Source organism: Trichoplusia ni, unplaced genomic scaffold (genome assembly GCF_003590095.1).
Source record: "Trichoplusia ni isolate ovarian cell line Hi5 unplaced genomic scaffold, tn1 tig00004125, whole genome shotgun sequence".
NCBI lineage: Eukaryota > Metazoa > Arthropoda > Insecta > Lepidoptera > Noctuidae > Trichoplusia > Trichoplusia ni.
This window is the reverse complement of record NW_020800517.1, coordinates 21,163-41,376: the sequence shown is the minus strand read 5'-3', so window position 1 is coordinate 41,376 and position 20,214 is coordinate 21,163. Positions and strand designations below refer to the sequence as shown.

The 20,214-nt window shown below is 37.8% G+C and overlaps 1 protein-coding gene across 1 annotated transcript; it reads right to left on the bottom strand.

Moving 5' to 3' along the window:
* Window positions 1–3,309: 3,309 nt before the first annotated feature.
* LOC113508216 lies at window positions 3,310–7,873 on the bottom strand. The gene has a single exon (XM_026891171.1). The coding sequence runs from the start codon at window positions 7,357–7,359 to the stop codon at window positions 5,515–5,517; it is 1,845 nt and encodes a 614-aa protein (XP_026746972.1). The 5' UTR covers window positions 7,360–7,873; the 3' UTR covers window positions 3,310–5,514.
* Between the last annotated feature and the right edge of the window lie 12,341 nt (window positions 7,874–20,214).

Genomic DNA, 20,214 nt, shown 5'->3' with positions numbered 1-20,214 from the left:
TCTGCTCCAGAAGGTTTGACGCATCTGTTCCACACGATCGTATCTGCGAAGACACTGCGTAGCCGTTGTGGTCAAGTCTTGACTGACGGGTGCAGTGAGCGGTCGGCCAATCAGGAAATGAGCGGGAGTCAGAGGAAGAAAGTCGCAGGAGTCGGAGGACAACGGGAACATGGGACGGGAGTTGAAGACAGCCTCGATTTGTGCTAACACAGTACTTAATTCCTCGTAAGTTAAACGTGCATTTCCTACTACGCGAGTTAAATGAAATTTACATGACTTGATGCCTACCTCCCACAGACCACCAAAATGAGGAGAATACGGCGGAATGAAAGTGAATTTAATTAAATTATTTGAAGCATAATCCCGGATATCACTATCATTATCTACTAGAAATTTAGCAAATTCCTTTAGAGCACCTACAAATGTTGTACCGTTATCAGAAAAGATCTGCAAAGGTTTACCTCGTCTAGAAATAAAGCGCTTTAATGCTAATAGGTATGCTTCAGTCGTGAGATTCGTAACCAACTCTATGTGTACAGCACGCGTTGTAAAACACACGAATAAACATATGTAGCATTTCGTTAACTTTGCCCCCCTTCCGGGACGGTTCAACATGAACAATGGTCCGGCATAGTCGACCCCACAGTTCATGAATGGATACCCGGGTATCAATCTTTCATTTGGTAAATTACCCATCTGAATATTTAAAGGTTTGGCTTTCATACGAACACATTTCACACAGGTATGCACTATTTGTTTTGCCAAGTTCCGACCTCTAAGTGGCCACCAAGATTCTCGTATCGTAGCGAGTAACAATTGGGGCCCCGCATGTAATAATTCCCTATGTTTATGTTCAAATAACAGACGCGTGAATCTATGTCGACTGCATAACAATATAAAGTAACCGTCATGAGAAGCTATAAATTTTGTAAACAAGTGTTCAGGAGTTCACAACATTTGGACCAACAAAAAAAATGAATTTGTTTAAGATTTAATAAATTATTAAGTAACAAATATTAATTAACATAAATATTATTTAAGAATAATTATTCGTCAGATTCAGATGTTTCCATTTCTGTGTCAGAATCAGTGACATGTATCACGAAGCTGTCTACAGTTTTATCAATCATCTCATCGATTTTGGAATAAAAATTATCTTCTTCCTTGATAACATGCTCCACACAACGCTTCCAATTTTCCGAAGTAATCTGCTGCAGTCCCTCTTGTAATAATTGTTTTACCTCGTCAAATTTAAAATTTGTATTTTTGCGAGCAACATATCCTTTTACGTTGGCCCAAATTAGCTCAATTGGATTAAGCTCACAATGATATGGCGGGAGTCTCAATACTTCCACCTTATATTTTTTTGCAAGCTCGTCCACTACATAAGTTTTAAAATTGTCTTTAACATTTTTTACTTTTAGCAGTAATTCAGTCTTAATTTCATTGTCGTCGTAAGAAATATTCTTACTTACAAGCCAATTTTGTATATCATTTTTTTTCCAGGCAGTAGTAGGAATTCTTTCAAGACGCCTTGAGTGGTATGGTGCATTGTCCATTACCACTACTGCATTTTCTCCAAGTTTTGGGAGAACGTTTTCGAACCATTGTTCAAAATGTGTTGCATCCATTGATTCATGGTAATCTCCCGTCTTCTTGCATTCAAATATATTTTCACCGCCCTCTACAAAACCGTTCTCATTGCCGATATGGGTAATTATTAATCGTTTACCTTTTGACGTTGGGTTACGTGCACCAATGCTAAGTCCTTCTAGGAAAGCCTGCTTCTTACTTTTAACTTGTTTGTCTACCCAAGTTTTATTTACGGTATGTCCTGTAAAAACAATTAAACATTTGTTAATTAGCGTCTTGCGCAGTAAAAGAGTTGAAGTACATTATTATTAATACACACTTGTGATAGCCCTTAAGAACTAATGTCTCAAGGTCGGCGGCGCGTGGGTTATATTTATTTTGCAAATAGATTTGCAGTATCATACACATCACTTCACGGTAAAGGCGACGGTATTTGCTTACAATCAGGCGAACCGTATGGTAGTCTGCCGTTTCACTGCAATAAAAAAAAACACACTAACCTGCATTCACCCATGTCTCATCCATGTAAAATATCTGGCGATTTTGTTGTCTATAGTCTTTAATAGATTTCAAATATTTTCGCCGCCATATTGTTATGTCATCTCTATCAATAAGTGCGTTATTTCGCTGTCGTTTTATATATTTAAAGTTTAAATGCTTTATTAGCCGCCTGAGAGTTGTTTCGCTAAAATTTGGCATATCTTCATCATCATTGACTGCCTGAAGAATCTTGGGAATTGTTGGTAATTGGCCATTTAAAAAGAAACTGTGAATTTTTTTCCTAATTACGGATTTATCAAAATCGTCTACTTTCTGATAAAATTTAGGCCTGTCTTTAGACTTGATAGGTGATTTTATTCCCTCTTCTGATTTATATTCTTTTAATATATTATACACAGATGCTATGCCAATTCCCAAAATCGATGCTGTTTTTTTATTTATTTCGGTTTTGTAGGGATATTCATTCGATGGCCAATTTTCTTTCACGTACTTATATACGTTGATCACCATATTTTTCTCATTAACCGTAAAGCTCGTCACCTGTAAAAATCACCGGTAGTCACTTGTCACACGAAGCTCAAGCTATATCTCCAGGTATACCAATTAACCTAACCAATTACTTCACAATTTAAAACCTACTTCTAATATTAACCTTAAGTTTCCAAAGATTAGCGCGTTTGAACAAACAACTCTTTCTTTTTACTTATTATATATTTTAGATAAATTGTATTACGCACCTTTTGACGTTTTTTTCGTGGCGAATTTATTTCCTTAGATGTACTGGCTACTGGCTCCATTATACGTAATAACAAATAAAATTAACGCAACAATTAAAGTAACAACAATAAAAAAGTGATAACGAAACAATAACAAAATTAACAATAACAACCAGATCCGCGATATATGCAAAGCAATGAAACAAACTCGTACGCATTCGAAACTCGAATGATGCGTTTATTTCAAAATGGCGTCCCGATAGTTCACAATCCCTGCGACGGACGCGTTCCGGTACCAAGAAACACAAACGATAGCGCTTTGCGTCGTTAAAATATGATCCGACTAAATTAAATAGGTTGTTACTTTCATATAACCCGTCTATATTTCATGTCGATTGAATATGGTCAATTTATTATTATCTCGCAGTATAAAATGTTTACTTAGTAAAAGATGTTTGTTTACATAATTTATAGCTTCTCGTGACGGGTACTTTAAAAATATGTTTAAATTAGAAATATTACGAGGACACTTTAAAGATTTTTTCCTAATTATGTTATCATAAATAGTTGGAAAAGATTGTTGTTGTACAATACGCGTTAAAATTATTGTTGACGTGTTTAATTCATCAACCGACAAATTATCTATGAGGCGCCGAGATTTAATTTTATGTCGACAATTATTCACAAAACGAATTATATAAGCCACCGCACGTAGCATACGAGTTAAATTGGAAAACCTTTCGAAAGGAAAAGTACTCGGTATCGTTTGATTTACTAATGTGATTTTTGTGGATTTTAATTCTGGTAATTCATCGAAATTAATATTTGGATTGTTACTATGCTTACCTTCCATCCCATGAACATGTAAGAATGAAGGCCCACGCCACCATAGATCAGAAGAATTCAACACATCCAATTGCACTCCGCGCGATAATAAGTCAGCTGGATTTTGTTTACCACTAACGTGAAGCCATGCTTTATCACCCGTTAGTTCGTTTACTTCCACAACACGATTTTGCACGAATGGTTTTAACTGATTCGGTGGCATTTTGAGCCATCCTAGCACTACGGTAGAATCTGACCAGAAATATATATTATTAAACGTTAATCGTAACGAACTAATTATCTTTTTGTAAAGTCTCGCGCCTACTACCGCGCCGCACAGTTCTAAGCGTGGAATGGAAACCGGTTTCACCGGTGCCACTTTGCTCTTCGCACATAACAAATGCACGGTTATCACTGTATCTGTATAGCTACGTATATACGCACATGCCCCGTATGCATCTTTCGATGAATCAGAAAAAATGTGTAACTCAATTGTGTGCGCGTTATCTCCTATCACATAACGAGGTATGCGCAAATGTTGTAAATAATGTAGCTTGTTTACAAAGTTCTGCCAATCTAATAAAATATTCTTAGGAATTGGATCGTCCCAACCTATCTTTGCTAACCACAGTTTTTGAAGTATTATCTTGGCAATGACTATCATCGGGGTGAGTAGACCCAAAGGGTCGTATATTTGCGCGATAGAGGAAAGAATGCTACGCTTAGTCGCATGAGTTAAAGTATGCTCATGTTGAGTGTTAAAGTACAATTCGTCCGAAGAATTAAACCACCCCAATCCCAGCGTTTTGGTGTGGCATGAGTCTCCTAAAGATAACTCTTTAAACGTAGATTCGAATTGGGTTTGCGCAGGTTTTGCATTGAAGATCCACTTTCTCAGCGGAAAACAAGCTGATTCTAGAACTTTAGCAACCCCATTACATATCTCTAGTAATTTTTGATGATCTTCATTTCCCGTTATTAGGTCATCCACGTAGAAGTCGTTATTAATGACTTGTGCAATGACGTCATCATCGCATTCCAACGCGAGTTGTTTAAGACACCGAATACTCAAATAAGGCGCGGATGCCGTCCCATAGGTGACGGTGTTAAGTTGATATATGCCAAGGGGTTCAGACGGCTTCTCCCTCCAAAGAATTAATTGTAATCGTCTTTGGTCTGGTTGAACCAATATCTGACGGTACATTTTCTCGATGTCGGCACAGGCGACATACTTAAATTGCCGGAACCGTAATAAAATAGCGAATATGTCATTTTGTAAAGACGGACCAGTAAACTGTATGTCATTTAAAGACTTGCCTGACGTAGACTTGGCACTCGCATCGAACACTACTCTAAGTTTTGTGGTTGTACTGTGTTCCCTAAAGACACCGTGATGGGGCAGGCAATAGTAAGGCGGCGTATATTCTGCGATACGGCTCATGTGCCCTAAACTTAAATATTCCTTCATAAAATTGCAATACATTTGCCTATAACTAGGTGAATTTCGGATTAGTTTGCGCTCGAGTGCCAAGAACCGGTTCTCGGCCATTGAAAACGTATCGCGCAGCTCATCAGCTGATTCCTTAAGCGGAATACGCACTGAAAAACGACCCTTATCGTCACGCAAAGTGGTGTCTTTAAACAATTTTTCGCATGCGATTTCTTCCTTTGTCATTATTTGTTTATTACAGGTGATCTCTTCGAGTTCCCAGAAACGTTTAAGTTCGATGTCCAATGCTTGTGTGAAATTACATTGTGTACGAGTATTTGAACTATGTTTATTTTGGTTTTGAACTGAACCTGAGATAACCCAGCCAAGCTTTGTGTTTTGCAAATAAGGACCTTTAGGCAAACGTATTAGACCTTCATTTAGCAGATCCTAAAACTTGTCGGCACCAATTAATAAATTAATTTCATTACTTGAATGAAAGTCAGGGTCCGCAAGTTGTATGTTATTAGGAATTTCGATTTTATGATGGATGCCTAGTGACGGCAATTGTGCTGTAATTTGAGACAACACTAAGCAATTAATGTGTGTGTTATAAGAGCTTGTTTTAGATCGCATTTTTAATTTACATAATTGTGTGGATTGTGTCACGGAGTTGCCTACCCCAATGACTTGCATAGTGGCCTGTATCGTTGGAATGTTGAGGGTTTTGCAAAGCTTTTCGGATATAAAACAGTGCTGGCTCCCACTGTCGAGAAGAGCGCGGGTAGTGTGATATTTATTTTCTGCATCCGCAATCTCCACTAATGCTGTCGATAATAATACTTGATCATAAAAATAGCGCGTATCAAGATTACCGACCTTATAAGGCGTGTGAGTCGTGTGAGAACGAGATGCAGTGGAAGATGCTATATTTTTATGTGTGATTTCTGTAGTGGACTCTGAAGCCACTATTTGCGCTGTGTGTGAAACAGTAGACGGTTCGTTAGCGTCAACGAATTCACTGTGTATTAACGTATTGTGTTTTTTATTACAGTGCTTGCACGGCCCGAACCAGCAATCCGCTAACGCGTGTCCGGCACGTAAACAGTTACGGCAAAGATTTTTTTCGTCGATTAACTTTAATTTATCTTTAGATGATAAAAGAAGGAACTCATCGCACGAATAAATAGGATGATTTGAGCTGCACAAATTGCACTTGTAACGCGGCGACTTTGTGTGATTAGCCGATTTCTTTCCATCTTTCTGAGTAGAAACATGACTATGTGTTTTTACTGACGACATATTTTTTGTGTGATTATTTTGACTACTATCCATTGATTTGCTATGAGAAGGTTTAACCGTTTCTAGAAAATCCGCGCGGTCCTTAAGAAAGGTCATTAGATCAGACAACGAAATTGTTTTATTTGATGACGAGTTTGTGAGGGTACCTCTGAAAAGTTCCCATTCGCGCTCAGTTGTAGAATCTAACTTTGTGACTATAATATAGATGATTAACGTATCCCATGTGTCGGTAGGTTCGCCTAATGTTTTTAATGCACGAAGATTACGTGAAATAGCATCCATGAGCTTGCGTATTTGAGGAGCTGACTCTTTATTTATTGCCTGGACGGTAAATAACGCTTTTACGTGATTGTGAACCAGCAACCGGCTGTTGTTGTATCTATTCTCCAATAAATCCCAAGCAACGATGTAATTTTGTGCGGAAAATTCCAAAGCTTTAATAACCTGTAGTGCATTACCTGATAGAACTGACCGCAAATAGTGGAATTTTTGTATATTATCTAAAGTTTTACTACTGTGAACGAGTGATAAAAACGTATCTCGAAACTCGAGCCATTGATCATATGAACCATCGAAGTTCGGCAAAGTAATTGTGGGTAATTTGATACCGTGTGCGTGTGATTTACAATTATTGTTATCACTATGAACTGTCGAGCTTTCCTTTAAAATACACTTAGACTTGGCCACGATAGCATAATATTGATTTTCAAAAGATTCTCTTTCTTGCAGTTCTTTATCTATCTGACTACCCGAGACATACAAATCTATATCATCTTGAATGCTACAAAACTGATCAAACACGACTTCTATCTTTTTTAAGCGCTCATCTAATTCCGTTTTCTGAATTTCTGTTGGATTAGAAGCTTCTAGTGATTGAACAAATTTTGAAAACAACGTAAATTTGCCCTTCAAGGAACCGCGTTTCTTTACTAAATCCCGAATAATATCATCAATACTTTCTGTGTCTACGATGGAATTTCTCTTTTTTGTCATTTTGGTGATTGCGAGCGACAAAATCAAGTAACTAAACACTGTCGTGATAATATGCAAAGATGTAGGTAGATTCACTCGTTACGAAACAAAGAAATCGAGAAATTAACGGACATACAGATACTACCTACGATTAACGGATTACTAATACTATTCAAACAATGTTAGCACAATCTTGGCAAGGAAAGAGGAAGGAAAAGATTGATTGACCTGACCTTTAACTGCCGTTGGTGATCTTCTCGATGCTTTTCGTTGCTCGTGCGTGCTTCGTTCAGGTCGCAGATCCGGCTCGAAGGACCAAATTATGTGCAGGAAGGTGGTCAGTTGTCTTGTTGAGGATATCGGCGTTGATGAAAAGACTGATGATGATGAACTGAGATTTTAATGATGACAAATTAGGTACAATGGTTTCCGAATAATAGTTGTAGTAGCGCGGTCGCGGGTGGGTACACCGTTTATATACTCAAAAAGTGCGGGGGGAGGGCCCGGTGCCCCCTGCCGCCGCGCGTTATTCCGCGTCGCCGTCGCCCGTGCTGCTGTTGCCGATGACGTCCGCTGGATGGCGCCACGTACTCGTAAACAGTATGTATAAGTTAATTACTGTGATTATAAGTCATGGTTTTTCCACGAAATTTAGCATTCGAAATGGGAACCATTAAAAAAAATATTAGTTAATCACTATAAATATTTTATTTGCAAATATAACTAAATATAGATAGCAACAAACATGCTAGCTATAAAAATGTAAATAATAAATAAGAAAAATTAACAAAATAATAAAACAAAATAATTAATAACTAAGGAGATTTTTTGCATCCTCATCTAAGGGCAAATGCTTTTTTATTGGCCCTTTGCTCATAGTATATAATAAAAGACCCGAAGAAATTAGTAGCATGTTGATTACGTCTTCATTAGTACTTTCTCGAGAACATTTTCTCGCATGATGCAATCTGTACTGACGATAATCTTTATTGCGCGCTTCTTGTGCCTCTTCGGATAACATACCAATCGGTAGCATTGCAGCTGATATAATTTTACTGCCATGTATCAACACTTTATGAATGGTATTTGGCATAATTATAATACCAACTATACAAGCTTAAATAGCGTTCGGCCGTATCTTCGCAATATTCACCAAATTTCACATCATCTATACAAGCTCCGGAGTTGATGACTTGTAAGATTATGGAAAATCGATAAATCAAATCGAAATCAACCCCAGTAATTTCCGATGTTTTTCTTGCATCGGCAAAAAATCTACGAGCCATGTTGCCATCGTTGGTAGTTCCGGAACCTTGTTTGACACAGTCTACTTTAAGGCCAGCTTTTGCAAACAACCCCTGTATTCTTTTTTTTTCTTCATCACGTAAGTGCGATGTGTTTTTATTTACACGCCACATTTGGAATGATTTGTTATACGCGATGTGTAGAATACATTCCATAAATTTGATTCTTGCGTGAAGAGGAGACAAGCCAACTTTTAACGCAGCCTCGTCTACTACCTTGGTCCTCACACGGTTCAAGTCGTTCATTTCGGTTGGCTTTGCTTTACAAATGCAGCACACAGCATTTGAAGCCGTATCAGTAACGGTTTGAGCCACTTTGCCATCAATCATAGTGAACAGTAGATTGTGTTTCACTTTATATATTTTCCTATCAATATTCACAATTGATTCGTTAAGATTTTTAATTTCTCCCTCCATTCTTGAAATCTCATTTTTAATGATTTCACGAGTTTCTTTCGTAAACTGGAACTGCACTGGCCGGCAAAGTCTCGTAGAAGATGGACTGTTGTTAAACCAATGAACATTAGTATCATTTTTGGCATCAGTAAGACGTAATGGTACCAATGATGTCAAAAACAAGTTTTCATCAGAAATGTCTTCTTCATCAAAAGCTTGTTTATATTCACTGTGGCCGGAAGAGCCATCACATCCCCATTTCGAATCTAAAGTGCAGGTATCATTCATTTCCGACAACTCTTCTTTCGTTTTGGTCATGAATATCCGTTTCACGGTATGGTCCAGTAAATTTTGTAAGCCTACAACAGCGTAAGATTCGGTGCACTCTATATCTTCTGCTAAGCACATCTTCTTGGCTTTTGAAACTATATCATAGCAAGGAAAAATGTCGCAGCCCAAGTCCTTCGTCGCTTTTTTAATAATTTCATATTGATGCTTCGACAATGAGGCATCCAAAAATAATGCTAATGCTTGTTCTGGTGAGAACTTCTTAGGTTTTAATTCTCCTTCTAAACATTTGGCAGCGTTTATAATAGTCTGTTGTTCATTGTTTTCACACAAACTCTTAACTTTATAGCGCTTGGCTCTATCACAGCACTCGTCAAATGATTTTTCTGGACGGCCAGTTCGCGTTCGTTTTGAAGGACCAGGTTCACACTCTTCAGAACTTTCTACTGCTGTAGACACCGGCAAATTAAACAATAGCTTTAGCCATTCTTCATTTTTCGCAAAAAATGAAGTTTTGTTTCTGGCACATTTTTTCCACTTTTTTGAAAGTATAAAATGTTGACTTAGTTCGCGATAAACTTTTTCCAAATCATCGTCAACAAGATTTGGGTACTTGTTTTTTAAATTTTCGAGACATTTATGCACTTCTCGATTGCTCAAAAATAAAACTTCAACTAATTCCTTATAAGAAATGCTGAACGTAGACATGATTGATATTGATGTTACTTCCTTGAATTGACAATAGGAAATGACTTTAGGAATATTATTTTACCCCTTTTTATACTTATGAATGCATAAATTCACTAATTACCCACATTCAAAATTATTGACGCTTAATGGTCCTTTTACTGGGAAATCGACTAGTTAGTTCTAATTAGTCTAACTCATAAGTTCGCAGTTATTAGCAGCTAATTTTTCTAATGAGTTATAACTAGACTTCGAAGAAGAATTTTTTAATATATGATTCACTGGAAGGCAGTGGATGGCAAGACAGTTATAAGGTCTTGTTTTCAAAAATTCTAAAGAAAATTTACCATATTTTAAAAATCCTAATAATATAATGAAAATGACGACTTTCATAAAATCATATTCATATTTTCTAAAGTACATACTGTGATATACATGTTACATAAAAAAGTTTTTCCAAAGCAATGTAATTGCAGCTATAAATAATTACCAAAAGAACGACAAAAATTCAACTAAAATGCACAGTTTTCTGTTCATTAAGATATCAAAACCGATAACCGTTTTTATAAACAGACTTCTGAAAAGAACACATTAGGATTTTCTTAGTTTAGGTGTCTATTTTATGTATTTAAAGTTAAAAATGAATTTCATGTACCCAGCCAATTTGGACTTTTTTCCTCCAATCTCCCATTGAGTGGCACCTCCCCAAGCAGTAATGCAATAGCTTAATACTGATTCGCCCAGTGCGGAATTAGCGATCTTTAAGATTTCGCTATTTGCAGATACCCTTAGCTTCTTAAATAGAAAAATAAGTTTTCTAATTCGAGCGGATACGGTTTGTAACTGAGCCTTCCAGGATAGGCACTCATCTAGTTGGAGACCGAGATATCGAACTACTGGTGCCCTAGTTACAACTGGACATATGCAAAGGAATTGCGGATTGGAACATATGTGGGCTTTGATTTGCAGTGAGCCATCTTGAGGAAGGGTGGAGTGTCTTAAGCCAAACGTGATGAAATTAGTTTTGGCAACGTTTAATGTTAAGACTATTTTGTTGTAGCCATAACATCGCCTCAGTGAGTCCCTTTTCGGCAGTCTCCTTAGCTGAGGCCCAATCATGTCCATATGATAGAATTGCCGTGTCATCAGCATAAGCCAATATCTTTGTGGAGGGAAGGGATAACTGACAGAGTTCATTAACGTAGATCAGGAAAAGAAGGGGACTGAGCAAACTTCCTTGCGGAACTCCCACAACTACATGTTTTGCTTCGCTAGTGAACTCTCCAACCCTAACGCACTGCATCCTGTCGGTAAGGAAACTTTTAAACAGATCGTAAGCGATTCCTCGAACTCCGATGGTATCCAGCTTGGCAAGAAGCAGCGGAACAGACACAGTATCGAACGCCTTTGAGAGGTCTAGGAAGATTCCTAGGCACTTGAGCTTGTTGTCAATTTTGTCAACTACAAAATCGAGCAGAGAAGTCACGGCGTCCTCTGTGGATAGTCCGCGTCTAAAGCCAAACTGGTTTTGTGAGATTATTTTTTGTTTATTCAGGTAGTTATTCAGACGTTTGTACATTAATCTTTCTAAAATTTTGGAGATCGCCGGCAGAACTGAAATTGGGCGGTAGTTCGTGACCTTGTACTTATCACCTGACTTATATATAGGATGTACGATGGCTTTTTTTAGAGCGCTGGGGAAAATACCAGTGGATATCGCGAGGTTGCAAATACGTGTGATGGGTGTAACCAGGATGTGACTAGCGTGTTTTAACAATTTGGGTGGGATACCATCCCAACCAGTGGCACTGTCAATCGAAGGTTGTTTATAATCGAGTTAACTTCTTCTTCAGCCGTTTCCAGAAGTACCATTGAGTTCATTGTTGATTGTCTTTGAAAAGGCTTGGGTGAAGTTGTGTGGGGTATTTTGTTTGCAAGACTTATACCATCATTTGCAAAGAATGTATTAACTATATTGACTGACTCAATAGGGCAGTTCTCCGTTGATAAGAGTTCGGTTGATGGCGACCGCACAGTTCTGGTGTTAGTTACATTACGAATAGTTTCCCACAGTTTTAGGGTTGTTTTTAGCTGTATTGAATTTCTTTTCTTCGTAGTTCGATTTTATTCTCCTTAATAAATCATTGCAAAAATTGCGATATCGTAAGTAGGTCAATTTTAGGAGTTGGTTATTTGGCTTTCTGTTTGAATCGTAGTGCATTTTGTCCCTATTACGTATACATCTCAAAAGACCTGTAGTTATCCACGGCTTAATAATTCTTTGTTTGCATGGGATACTTCAAGAAATAGTATTTTTTATTAATATCGGGGAAATTATATTTAAAAATTCGTTGATGACTTCATTAGGGTCATTCATTGTATCAAGACTAGAGAAGTTACAGTTTTCGATGTCGGAGATAGCACCTGAGAGATTAAGGCAAGACGTTTGGGGTTTTTTATGGATAGGTTTAGGTTTATTATTTTCAAGGCTTAGCAAGATTGCGAGGTGGTCTGTAATCGATGTTTTTAATATTAGGGTAGTCGCTTTGTTGCTGGTTTTTAATAGGATATGATCAATACAGTTGTGCAAGCGAGTAGGGTGAAGGTGTGCAGAAGGAATCCGTGAGATGCAGTCAGATTAAGGTACTTTTGCGAACGAGGGTCATTGTTATCAGGGCTGATATTGATGTTTATATCCCAATAATTGCGGTATGATTGGGAGTTTTAAGGTCATTAATAACATTGTTTAGATTGTCAAGCAATGGGTCAATATTTCTTTGTGACGGTGGTCTATATAAGGCTATGATAGTTAGGTTATTTTCTAGGGAGCAGATTAGGCAACTAGCATCAGAGAAAGTTGGTTCGTTTATAGTGTGACGTAAATTATTCCGGATATATAGGACCAAGCCATCGTTTTGGTTAATTCGATTTTGAGTTTGATGTGCCGAATATCCATCCAGAATAGGGATATTTCCGGCTTTTTTAAGCCAGCATTCGGATAGCACGATGACGTCGCATGTAATCTTCATTGTAACGAGATGACATGTCAGTTCGTCAAAGTTTTTAGTGATACTTCTGATGTTTAGGTGTAAAATATTTAGTGCGTTTGCAGACTGTAGGTAGTCTCTGCATTGGTCTGGTTTACAAGTGTACGATGTAGATACTTCAATGTCATCCAAGTCTTTGGTTATGTTATCTAAAACAGCCATTGAACAGGCGTAGCAACGAAATATGTACATGGGTTCGTTATTATTATATGGGGTACAGTGGGCTTTGCTATCAGCGTTGTGAACTAATACACTATCTCAATATGTAGAGAGAAACGGGTCATATCATAGGATCGACTAGATGCAAAGGGAACCGATAACTGAAATATAGGTTTATTAGTTATATTGTTGTGTTTAATAGATGTGGTGGAATCAGTAATATGTTTGTTGTGTAGTGAATGTGTAGTGGATGTGAGATATGAGTAGTTATATTGATTGTGTGAGTGTGAGGTGATTATAAATTTATTTAAATGTATAATATTTATTTGGAATGAACTGTGGCTAGAAATTAAAACTAAAAAGATACGTACAGTGGCAATAACTATAACGTGATATAGTCATTGAGTAGCTTGCGTTTGCAATTCGGTCAGGCATTGTTCGGATTTAATGAGGTGATGTTTGGCTCCTTCTTCTTTACGTAGAAATATGCTTCCATTGGCTGTCCAACAAAATTTGTACCGCATTCGTTTAGAAAATTCCCTCGCCATAAAGAAAAGCTTCCGAGAGTTGGCGGATAGATATTCAGCGACGTAGATTGGACGGCGCCGTCCACATTTTCTGCAACACGACGATTGTCGACACTTGCTCACGGAGTGTGAAGGCGCCAAGCAATTGAAGCATAGTTACTTCGTCTGCACAAATGCCGTTGTTCTTGCTGTTGTTTTGGTGCTTTTTCTTCAAATTTCGCACAAGAATAGATGTAATGTTCACCATCACACAAGGCACATTTTGCTTCGGGCCCTTTTCCGCCGCTGCTGTTGGTAACATTTGAATGGAAAACCTTAGGTTTCGCTACTGGTTTGGGTTGCACTGTTTTAATTTTAGTACTCTCTATCATCTCTAAAGCTCTGAACCTCGCTTCTAGAAATGCTTGCAATTCCGACCAACAGGGTATGTCGTTATTACAGGTAATAAGAATTTGTTGTTCCCACAATTTTATTGTTTCAGCATCTAACTTCGACACAACTAAATAGTTAATTACCATATCCCAGGTATCAGTCTGCACACCCATGTTTTTCAAAGCTTTCAAACAACTTGAAGTTGTGTCTACTAGTTGTTTGATTAAACTAGCCGATTCCAATTGTACAAGTTTTTGCGTAAACAAAGTTTTCAAAATTGCGTTGCTGTTAAATCTCGTATTATTGTAACGTTTTATTAATTGATTCCAAGCTTCATCATAGTTTGTATCCGTTATAGAAAAGTTTCGTAATAGTACCTCAGGTTCTCCAGATAAATTGCTTTTTAAGTAATGCAGCTTCTGTACTCGTGACAGATGTCCATTGTCATGGATTAGAGTACGGAACAGGTCGTAAAACGGTTGCCACTCCTCGTACTTCCCGGTGAATGTAGGTATCCGTATATTTGGCAACCTTATTCTGCGATTCTTTAACTCTAGTACGTCGACGTTGCTTGTTGCGGAGGATTGAGATAAGGCAGGATGAAATTTTGATTCTTCCAAAAACGGCTGAAGGGCTTCTCTTAAAGTTGATCTATAGTTGATGTATATATCTTCAAATTGCTCGTAAATGTTTTTCTCAAAATAAGCATGTTCTCTGTCCGCATCAGTAGTTTTCATAATAATACACTTATGACCCTCCTTAAATTCATTCCTCAGTTCTTCCAATAAGTCCAATCTTGTTTGTAAATGAGGACGTTTTATTCTGTCTTTCGGTGACTTCTTATAATTCTTTTCGCTGTTTTTCAAGTTTTCCAGTAACTCATTCTGGTAGATAATTAAATCCTCCATTGTTATATTTGTTTCGCAATGTTTAATCGCAAACTATCACCATAAGCACGACAACTTCACAAGTTCGTAACACTGAATAAAGTCTATGCATTTCTATTCACTAACTAGCTTTTGCCCGCGACTTCGTTCGCGTGTAATAGCGACTTTCGGCAGAAAAGATAGCTGTGTCCGCGAATCTGTTAGCGTGTGACTCCTTCTGTTATTAAGTTAATGTATTGGTTATATTGTTTAGATTTCATTTACATGAGGCTTAAACTATATTGGAAGTTGTTGCGTCCGGCACGTGAACATACAGCTTTCTAGAACTGCTAACCCGGGAAAGAGCAACGTATAACTGACCATGCGAGAAACAACTGACACCGAGATCTACTCCGGCAACACGAAGAGTCTGCCCTTGAGCTTTATTAGTTGTCATTGCATAACACACCGATACCGGGAATTGCGTTCTTTTAAATTGGAACGGAAAATTATTTGGTATAATGGGTATTCTGGGGATAAAGACGGTTTCTCCTGCACCGCAACCTGTTACAATTTGAGCGTCGATTATATTTTGTTGCAACTGGGTTACTTTCAGTCGAGTTCCATTGCAAAGTTGTGGTGGTCTTAAATTTCGGAGTAGAATAATCGGAATGCCAATTTTTAAACAAATTTCATGAGAAGGAAGTCCGGGCATATTTAAAGAATTTAAGAATTCTATCGGGTGGGTAATTAGTGGCTTCTTGTTCATCGACCATTCTATTTATTGATCCATAAACTTTGCTTTCCCCCTGTAGATTTGACAGTATTTTGTTATTAATCTCAAATGCCTGATCATTGCGAGGAGTTAAAATGGATCTTTCGCTGAGCCAAGTATTGTCCCTATTTAATATATTTGTCACCGTAAACCGACGATATCAGATGTGTTTGAGATTGAACTATGCAACATAATTCAGGCGTCAAAATAAGTTTTCCTTGGTGTAGTTGTGGATAGGTACCTTCAACAATCTTTAATAATGTATTAGAAAATTAACTATTATCTGGATTATCTCCAGTTCTCACTCGCATGTTTATAGGTAAATGCATCGATTGTATATCACGCCACAAATAAGAGCTTTTCAGGCAAGCCCTAACCTCATTAGCTCGGGTTCCCCGTAGTATTATCGGTAAGGTTTGTCGGAAATCACTACAAAATAAAACCGTGATACCGCCCATTGGTCGATCATTTTGTCTTATATCCCTTAAAGTTCTGTCTACCGCTTCTACTCCTTTTCGATGGGCCATCGTACATTCATCCCATATGATTAAACTACACTCGCGTAATACCTTAGCTTTGTCGCTATTTCTTGAAATACTACAGGTTGGACTTTCCGTGCGATCTAAATCAATTGGTATTTTAAACATAGTGTGAGCAGTTTTACCTCCTGGTAGCAATGTTGCAGCTATCCCTAATGAAGCCACGGCAAGAGCAATTTTACCTTGGTTTCGAACGGAAGCTAATATTAATTTAGTAACCATATTGTCCCCAAATTATTTTGAACACTCTCGCACATGCGATCATAGACTGAACGTTGTTCTGCAGTCATCATTGGGACACCGCTTTCTAATGTCGTCAGCAGTTCCATTGGGTTGTAACCAATCTCTGCGGAATATTCCCTTTTAGTAACGTCTCCGACTGAGGTTGGTGTTGGCAATTTTGGCAAACCATATTCACATAGTAATTTACCGCCTACTGCTGTTAAGTCATCCTGAAGAGCCAATAAACACTGATTTATAGCAAGATCACGGACGTTATCATTAGTTGTGCCTTCATCATTGTGAGATATATTCCTAAGAAAGTCTTCTGCAAGTTTTTCTTTATATTTTTCCCATTATTGTATAGCATCTGACAAATTACAAAATGTTAGTAATGTTACAAATAAATGGCGTAACCATCGTGGATTATCACTAATACAGGATTCTGCTAAAGCGTCATCCCAATGCTGATCATTCTCAAGCAAATGACGCGCTTGGCAAGCTTTTCTAAAATCTATAAATGAGGTTGGTCCTCGCACTGTGTGTAATAATAATCGCAAATAGAAACACTCAGCGTTGTTAGGATGAACGGTATACACTCTACCAAGAACATGTTCTGTGAAAATACCTGACTCGCCACCTACAGGCCTGCCACGGCGTCTCCGATTAAAAACACCTCGTTGCTTATTGTAGGTATAATACGATGGAACTTCCTCATACAAAAGAGATTTTGCAAAATCATCAGTTTGGCAAAGTCGAAAGAATGCTAATAAAGTTGTTTGTGTAGGGTTCTCTAATCGTTCTGTAACATTTTCGGCGTTGAAATATATACGTTGACCGCCTTCAAGATGAACATCTAGATGAGTCACAGGTGGATATCTTTCGTGAATGTTGAAACTTAAGATCCGTCGCACAGCTTCTGAAGAACTAATATATCTGCCTGACTGAAATCTAGTAATTTCATTATGTTCATTTCTCAACGCAAATGTAGCGTGGTCACTGCCCTTATTAATGTACTTACAAATATATTTTATTGACTCTACACATTTCAACATTTATGTGAGTTTGAAATGTTCTAGACAACACAGGCGAATACGGAACGACCCACCTATTATCTAAAGTTACCTGTTGTCTAGACACTCGTTTTTCAACAGTAAAACCACCATTGTCTCTTCAACGACGACGATATAATGGGTATCCATCATGTCCCGTTACAGTTTCATCCACTAAGCATTTTGGATATCTTTTAGTGCAACGACCGTCTTGCATGCAAGTAGGATTCCCGTTAAATGCACCACATGGACCATGTATCATATGGGTTTTAACAATGTCGTATAGCACGCGATCTGCAATCGGACTTGGAATTTCAGCACTGATTAAACTGTCTACATCATTAGGTCGAACCTCATCTTTTAACCATAGCAGGATATGTGCGTGAGGTAAGCCGCGTTTTTGCCATTCAACACTATACATATAACACAATACTTCTCCAAAAATGTTATCTTTGATAAGTAGATCTATCATTAATTTTAATTTTAAATGAAAAACTCTTGCGATGATATCATGGCGTTCATGCGGTGCTTGACCCTCAAGAAGCTCCCGAGTGATTTCATCCCACTTAGGATTGGTAGTTACTGTAATAAATAAGTCGGGACGTCCATATTTTCTTACGTAACAAAAAGCATCTTGAGTACGTTCGTGCATGTACCGTGGACCATCAGTAAAAAAGAGGGTAAAATAACTAAACGGCCCATATTCACCGTATCATTATCTTGCTGCATGGCGTCGCGAAGGTGTACGTATTCTTCAGCGCGTAGCTGCCTTTGATTAGATCGTAAGTAAACTAACCTTTCGGTTTCAATTTTTGCATACATGTCAACAATAAACTGATTGAAGAAGCCACGAAAACGTTGAAAGTATACAGGGTGTAAGGAACACCGTGACTTTTCCGTGGGACCTGAGTTCTAGACATGATTCCAGACCCCACTGCGTTGGAATTTTTCATCGGTCTTTTCATGAAAATTGCAGTTTTTTTTCGCGTTTTTTTAATTTTATGTGTCATAAAATCATTTTTCCTACGTATTTCAATAATATTGTCATAACGAAAGTAATTATTAAGCTGTTTTCACAAAAAAAGGCAATGTAAATGAAACACTAAAAACTGCTCCCGATCAGCTGATTCGTAAAGGTACTCGTCGGTCATCGCTCTCTTGCAAATCTAACCGAAAGTGACGTCAAAACCGAACCAATACTCATGAGCGACAAGCGTAAGAGATAGCGCAACTATTGCGCGCGCACTCGCACGCATTATTCGTAATCCTGCCTACTATTCCTTTAAAAAAAGCCGCGCGCTTTGTAGGCACCGCTAGCCGCCTTTGTCGACACCGCCAGCGCGTCGCCGACACCTACAGCGGTATCGGCGAGTGACGTACCTGTGACACTGGATAAAATAGTACATCGATTTTTGTTACACGGGTTCCATGTTATAAAATAGAAAATCACCTTCTCAGCGTTTATAAACTTATCGTACTACGAAATTTATTAAAACCTTTTATTATTAACAGTTTGTTATTGTTTAGAATTCTGTAGTTCTAAAACATGTTGTTATAAACAATAATTTATTTTTTCTAAAATTAAACTCTGTTTTGTTACTAATATCCATCATCTACTAATGAAATTCCTGCCTTAAAATTTTTATCATTTTTTTTCCTACGAACTGCTGAATAATTATTCCAGTCACATAAAACAATTATGTTCTTACACAAAAGTACATTTTGTGATTAATCAATTTTAAAGGTTTAAGTTAAGTACTTTATTGTCAAGAATAATTTTACGATATTCACTTCGACCTCATGTAATTTATCGATAAAGAATCATAGGTACCTAGGTCCAACACTACTCAAAGGTAAAACCGAAAGTTCGGCTTTTTTCAAAATAGTACCTATTTTTACTCAGTTTGTTCCTTACGCTAATCGAATGTGCATGTGCAATCGGGTAATTCGCGGACTAATTATCGTGTAGGCAGACAATTTTATTGAGTTAAGTGATATAAGTGCGTGTGTTGTGTGTGTATTATTTAAATTACGATCCTAGTAGCTCGATAGGTTATTTTACCGCCCGGGAGAATGGCAACATGCTAATGTGTTATGGCGAAGCACGTGGCAATGCAAGTCTCGCGATGAACATTTACTGGACGCGGTACTTTTTGCCCCGGGTTCAGCAGCAGATTTTTCGCCGCGCCAAAATTTGTGTGCACGTAGATGGCGGACATTTCGAAATTTTCGAACCTTATCTGGTTAGAAGTGAGCGAGATTAAGGTAAGAGTAGGTTTGATTTAATAATACACAAGACACAGATTGAAGTCAGAATAGTGTAAATTGATTGGTATTTTTTTGTGATTGTTTTTCGTTACATCACAACATTTTTATAAAATGCGCGCGCGTTTCGAATGTTTCGATCGTGTCGCCGAGTGTCGCCCTCCTACCACATTACAGTTCGTGTAAGTACGTACGCTGAGCGTAAGGATCGCGCGGTAACCAATTCATTGCGTGCTCAAAAATGACTAAATCTATAAATATTAATCTCCGACGGTAGCGACTTCTTTAATATTAATTAACACGTTATTTTAAAGTCATTATGCGACTTTGGTGGTACGGTGTTCCTTACACCCTGTACAAACCTATTACGCCTCACTTGC